The following is a 6,816-nucleotide window of genomic DNA, read 5'->3' as shown; positions in this document are numbered from 1 at the left end:
GTTGCAGCTCTCTCTGTTGTCTGCTCTGTGTGGCAGGATGAAGCAGGTGACTCTCAGATCTCCGTCACACTCTTCCAGCATCTCGTTGAGTTTCTCGCAGCTGCTGATGATGCTGTAGAAGTGAGTGGGGATGAAGACGGAGCCCAGTGTGTGCCTGCAACACACCGCAGAAGAGATGATCACATACACACTTCAGAAACACACAACATGTAATCATTTCAAATTACTCAAGAATAATATAAAATATTATTCAATTATATTTAATTAATTGTAATTAATTAAATATATAATAAAATATTAATTTACTATTTATTAAAAATAAATTAAATAACATTAATAACAGAAATAATTAAATATTTAAAAATATACATATTTATATATAATGCATGTATATAACTAACTATAAAAATTTGATTTATATTTAAAATAAATAAATTTAACAAGATAAAATAAGAATTTTATATTAATAACAATTAATTTTACATAATAATTTAAACATGTTAATTGAGTTTCTCACTCTTTGATCTTCTCTTCTGTGTCGTTGCGTCTCTCTCTGTGTATGTGTGTGCGAGTATATGTGTATCTCTGCGTGTGTGTGTGTGTTACTGACGTTGCAGCTCTCTCTGTTGTCTGCTCTGTGTGGCAGGATGAAGCAGGTGACTCTCAGATCTCCGTCACACTCTTCCAGCATCTCGTTGAGTTTCTCGCAGCTGCTGATGATGCTGTAGAAGTGAGTGGGGATGAAGACGGAGCCCAGTGTGTGCCTGCAACACACCGCAGAAGAGATGATCACATACACACTTCAGAAACACACAACATGTAATCATTTCAAATTACTCAAGAATAATATAAAATATTATTCAATTATATTTAATTAATTGTAATTAATTAAATATATAATAAAATATTAATTTACTATTTATTAAAAATAAATTAAATAACATTAATAACAGAAATAATTAAATATTTAAAAATATACATATTTATATATAATGCATGTATATAACTAACTATAAAAATTTGATTTATATTTAAAATAAATAAATTTAACAAGATAAAATAAGAATTTTATATTAATAACAATTAATTTTACATAATAATTTAAACATGTTAATTGAGTTTCTCACTCTTTGATCTTCTCTTCTGTGTCTCTCAGTCCATCGTGGTCGTGGTCAAATATGGGTCCCATGATCACATTTATGCCATTATTCTCTTGACTGTATCTCCTGAGGACATCCCTCTGCAGGAAACTCCACACCCCTATACACACACACACACACACACACACACACACACACACACACACACACACACACACACAAGTTTATTTAGTCTCATTTCTTTCTCAACATGTTTATTCTTAGGTGTGATGTTTCGTGTTTTCCGTCTCATGTTGCTCTGTGTGAACTGCAGCAGTGAATGGAGCTAAAATACATATATTTTCTCACTCACTCTTGAAAGCGGGATACATGGGAACGGTGTTTGTGATGAGTGAAGCCTCATATCTTGATTCAGCCGTAATGGAGAAATCTAGAGATCAACAGTCATTCAACACGTGCATCAGATTTACCTGGAAATAATCTTGAGCCAAGACACTACAGGCAAACCATTGCTTTTTTATGCACTGGTCAATTTTGCTTCCATATCATGTCTCTTTTTTCAGACTAGTGGATAGAAAACATCCAAAACCCACATTGAAGTGTTTATTTTATTGCTCTTTATCTATTTGCATCTGTAGATTCAATTCCATTCCTCTCTATATTCTGATGGTTTGTTCATATTTAATTCACACTGATTTGTACAACATTTTACTCCTAAAAACATGGTGAAAATGTGTTTGTTTTCTGTCTGTTGACAGTATTTTCTGATTTATGGGAGTGATAAAAAAGGAAATCCAGAATATCCTCTGAAAAAACCTTTAACTCTAATATGACAACAAAATCAAATGAGAATTATGAACCAATGCTCAAATTTCTGTATGCAATCTAGTGCATATTTGCCTTTTTGCATGTTTAAAAACAACATTTCATCAAACTTTGATAAAAAAACCCCAATAGTCTTTATAATTAATCAGCTGAAGTATGGTGAGATCTCTTTTGAAATCAGGCATCACGGAGGCTCATTTTTGAATTCAGTGAAATATCATCTTGATTTCAGATCAGCAGATGTGTGTGTGACTGACCCGGTGGGTAGAGGAAAGCGTGTGTGACGTCTGGCTCCTGGCTGTACGAGTTACATGTGTGTGTGTGATCGAGTCGAGGGTCTGCTCTCACACACTCGCTAGACGACACGGCTGGAACCTCCACCTGCGCGCACACAGACACACACGCACACACACACACACACACACACACACACACACACATGATGAGTATCACGCTGCGGCTCAGAGGAACACATCTGCTTGTTATCGGTCTGCGCACCTGTGCTGTAAGTGTGAACGCGCTCCACAGTGGCATGTTGATGATGTGACTGTATCCGCTGCAGTAATCCGAGTGACACAGCTGTGTGTAAGACGTCTGGAAGAGAGCGGCTGGACGGCCGAACGGCAGGTGTGTGACATCTGCACAAACACACACACACACGATCAAAAATATCCCATGCTCAAGAGATTCACTCAACAACAACAACAACAACGTTTATTTATAGAGCACATTTAAACACAACCGAGGTTGACCAAAGTGCTTTACAAAGAATAAAACACAAATGAAATAAAAATAAAATGAGAAAATCAACAAACAAATAAAATCAACAGAATACCACAGGAAACATACGAAGGAGTGTTATAAGCCAGGGTAAAAAAAATATGTCTTAAGATAGGATTAAAAAATACTAATAGAAGGGGCACGTCTAATAAAAGGAAAAGAGACAAATACATAGAAAACAACACAGGGCCCAGGATTGAACCTTGCGGAACACCACGACCAAGAGGAATGTTAGAAGAAGAGTAATGCACTAATTGAACATTAAAACACCTATTTGACAAATAAGAGCAAAACCACTATAAAACCAAACCACCAAGCCCTACACAAGACTGCAGGCGTGACAGAAGAATGTTGTGGTCAACTAAATCAAATGCAGCACTTATGTCTAAGAGGACAAGAGCCATGGGTTTCCCTGAATCTGTCGTGAGAAATGTCATTTAAGACTCTTCAGTGCTATGTAAAGCTTTAAAACCTGATTGAAAGAATTATCTGTCAAGAAGGACTGTAGTTGAGCCAGTACAACTTTCTCCATTTCTCCTCTTGTCTTACTTACTGCCCTATCTAGGTGTGTAATAAACCTGGCATTGTGTATTTCAACTAGTGTTGGCTCTTTGATGAGCTGCTTTTGTAAGTCAATTTTAGATAAAACTATCTTCTAAATGCACAAATCTAAAAAATCTGTAAAAATGAATTATTATTGAGACTGAGACTTGAGATTGAGACTTGTTGAGACTTTATCAGACCTCTTGAAATCCTGAGATGTACTTATTATCCCGCTAAGATTGTTCTGTAATATTGTATTGTCAGTCTTTTTTTTGTATTTTATGTACATGGCCAGATCTCAGGCTTTGCTGTAAATAGTTATAAATCTAAAATGTTTAATAAATAAAGAATATATATAAAAAAAATATCAATTACTGAGCAACTGCACTGAAAAATGAGTGTGGAAAACGGTCTCCTTTTACCCTGATTGACTGCAGTATTCTTATAATAATGATTTATAATTTAAGCTGTTAAGTTTGATTTTCTGGAAAAGGATACAACATGCCCATAAACAGAAATAGAATTTTGCACAGAATTTAAACTAGTCATCTAACTAGCTGCTTTTAACATCTATAGTTGTAAAAGGCACTTATTGGTGTCCTGTAGGGAACCACAGACTGTCAAAAGAAAGAAATCTCAAACTGCAGAGAATCTGTGATCAAAGTGGGAAAGTGACAGAAAGCCCGTACCAAAACAAGATCCGCAGAAATACAAGATTTAATGGCTCAGATCGTATGTTTTCTGATATACACTTTGCTGTGTTTTTCCTGATCACTGGTAACTAGAAACAGAGAGCATGTTCAGATCCACAGTCCTTAAATAACAATACAAAGAACTTAAATTATTTATATTTTAAATGCATTGCTACTATAATTACTTCTATCTATTCTTTGCATTTGTTGTGAGTTTAAAAGCCTTACTCTCTCCCTCTTCTCTCTATATAATTTTTAGTATTTTTAGTTGCGTTTTGGTCCTTTTTATTCATTTTTTTAATGTCCATATAGTTTTATAAACTTTTATTTATTAGTTTTATTTTATTTAGTACAAGGTAAACTAAACAAAGGCAACTATCTGAAATAAATGTTAAGCTTTTTTATTTTATTTTATTTCTGTTAACTTATTTTCTTTCAAGTAACAAAAACTTTTTTTTTGGGTTATAGTTTTAGTTAACTATAATAACCCCAACAGTGTTGGGGAAAGTTACTTTTAAAAGTAATGCATTACAATGTTGCGTTACTCCCTAAAAAAGTAACTAATTATGTTACTTAGTTACTTTTTATAGAAAGTAATGCATTACATTACTTTTGAGTTACTTTGCAAATCTGGGCAGGGCTTGCTTGTTTGTTTTTAATATTAAAAGTTCTTCTTTTACGAATGTAAAAGCCCTTTCACACCAAAAGTGAACTGAATGCACCTCAGGCTGAAGGAAATGTAAATTCACGTCTGTACAGTAGAGGGCGCAGCTCAAACTAATCACATGAAGAATATGACGCAGGAGAAGAAAGTTCAACACCATTCAGCAATAAAAAAAGGTGCCATTTTTGCTTATTATTACGGTTGAATTGGATCATTGAACGTCAGCAGCAAAGACATTGATTAATAAAATGGGATTAACTATATAAATGATATTTGTCTTATTTAACATATTTAATTATTGCAGGTTTGTATAATATTCCAAGTTTGTATTTGACTGTTTGTATTGATTTTGAGGAACACTGAATCTGTTTTTGAGTAAACACATGTTGATATTTAGTCTAGAACTACAGTAAGATCATGTTCACACACAACGCTCTGCACTTACTCCTGATTTCTGTCACCACGGCAACACCAGAACTCTCACTCAATACATGGAAACAAAGTAACTGCTGTTACTTATTTGAAAAAGTAACTCAGATATTCCCTTCTAAATTAAAAAGTAATACATTACTTTACTAGTTACTTGGGAACAGTAATCTGATTAATACGTTACCCCCAACACTGAACCCCAATACATATATATTTTTGGTTATATTATATTGACCTGATACTGAAGGATGTGAACATGAATGTGAAAGTGAAACGGATCTTAACTGTTCAACAGTCCGTCGGCAGCGGAAGGAAATCTCTGGGAACTTTCTTCAATGTTGTTCTGTGAATGAGAAGAGACTCAATCCACTGACCTGTAGAGAACACGCATGTGTGTGTGTGTGAGTGTTGCTGACCTCATCGTCACAGTTACAGCCCAGGTCATGGGTCACCTCAGAGGGCGGGGCTAAAGGCGTGGGTGATGTCACTTCCTCTGGCTGTGTGGGGGTGTAGTGGGGGCTCCTCAAGACGCTGTTTAGACTGCCGTGAGTCCCGTTATTAGGAGCCGGAGTCAAACCCAGCAGATCTACACACACACACACACACACACACACACACACGGACGCTGCATTAATCTGTCATGATTCTCATAATCTAAGAATACTAATAAACCCAGCGGGATCTTCTCACCACACATGACATTATACAGCTCAATGTTCTCAAAAACAGGCACTTCTGTCTTGAAATTGAAGCTCGGTCCAAATCCCAGAAAGATCGTCTGCGAGAAACAGGATAGGTTACTGTACTGATTAATTGATTGATTGATTGATTGATTGATAGACTGATTTACCTGCATGCTGCTGATCTTGTTGTCAAAGCCATGATCTCCAAAGAAGCCGCAGGTAGCCGGAGATCTGCTCTCACACACAACACACAACACACATCAAATCTTACTCTCAACTAAAATGGGTTTTTGTGAAGAAATCTTCAGAAGAACAACAGTGAGCTGCGGTCAGATGGGATGTTGTCAGGCCATATGTCCTGTCAGCTGTTATCCTGCGCTAGTAGCGTACGCTCTTCAATTGCACACACAAATACAGCGGCGCGTGCTGTAACCTGTATCATTTCATATTAAAGCACGAATGAAACTACAAGCATGCGTTAGATCCGCGTCACGTTCAGCAGCGGCAGCTCTTAAAGTAATAGCAGCCAAATAACCTAATAACCAGCTGCTGTGATGTCTGTTCATCAAAGAACAAAAGACAACAGAGGAAATCAATAACTTTTGTAGCTTTAAGGATTCATCTATATTTCATTTAGAATTCAGTGTTTTATAACTTTATTCTATTTCTGTATATCTCCTACTCGCTGAAGGGCACAGGTAGCTAAATATGACATTTATTATAATGGGTTTATGTGAAGATTATTTTAAGTTCACTAAAATGTGAAGTTATTTAAGTTATATAAGTCTAATAAATGTTAAAGTTGATAGATCTCAATTATACTGTAATGTTGAATGTCTATAGTCAATGGTTAACTATTAGGAAAAAAATAATTTCCTAGAGACATCAGCAGTATTGGTATCAGTGATACTTGCATTCAGTCATAAAAAAAAGATGCCATTAAAAATATACTGTCTTTATGTTGTTTCTACATTAATTTGAAGATTGAATGTGAAATTATTGCAATGTAAAAATATAAAATAAAAATAAGAACTTAATTTATCGCGATTAATTTCATATATACACACACACACACACACACACATATATGAAATTAATCG

At 35.2% G+C, this 6,816-nt stretch overlaps 1 protein-coding gene across 1 annotated transcript in view; it reads right to left on the bottom strand.

The window, feature by feature from the left end:
- LOC107669115 (ectonucleotide pyrophosphatase/phosphodiesterase family member 2-like) overlaps positions 1–6,816 on the bottom strand; it is a 39,665-nt gene that overhangs the window by 6,404 nt on the left and 26,445 nt on the right. The window contains exons 16-24 of the mRNA XM_016461237.1: positions 5,884–5,952; positions 5,724–5,811; positions 5,450–5,619; positions 5,319–5,376; positions 2,424–2,563; positions 2,183–2,306; positions 1,453–1,530; positions 1,128–1,260; positions 611–764 (exon numbers count right to left, since the gene is read on the bottom strand). Of these exons, the coding sequence (XP_016316723.1) occupies positions 611–764; positions 1,128–1,260; positions 1,453–1,530; positions 2,183–2,306; positions 2,424–2,563; positions 5,319–5,376; positions 5,450–5,619; positions 5,724–5,811; positions 5,884–5,952 (1,014 nt within the window). The remainder of the gene's footprint in view (positions 1–610; positions 765–1,127; positions 1,261–1,452; positions 1,531–2,182; positions 2,307–2,423; positions 2,564–5,318; positions 5,377–5,449; positions 5,620–5,723; positions 5,812–5,883; positions 5,953–6,816) is intronic.

This window comes from Sinocyclocheilus anshuiensis, unplaced genomic scaffold (genome assembly GCF_001515605.1).
Source record: "Sinocyclocheilus anshuiensis isolate Anshui unplaced genomic scaffold, SAMN03320099.WGS_v1.1 scaffold424, whole genome shotgun sequence".
In the NCBI taxonomy this organism is placed as follows: domain Eukaryota; kingdom Metazoa; phylum Chordata; class Actinopteri; order Cypriniformes; family Cyprinidae; genus Sinocyclocheilus; species Sinocyclocheilus anshuiensis.
This window is presented reverse-complemented; position numbering and strand designations above follow the sequence as displayed.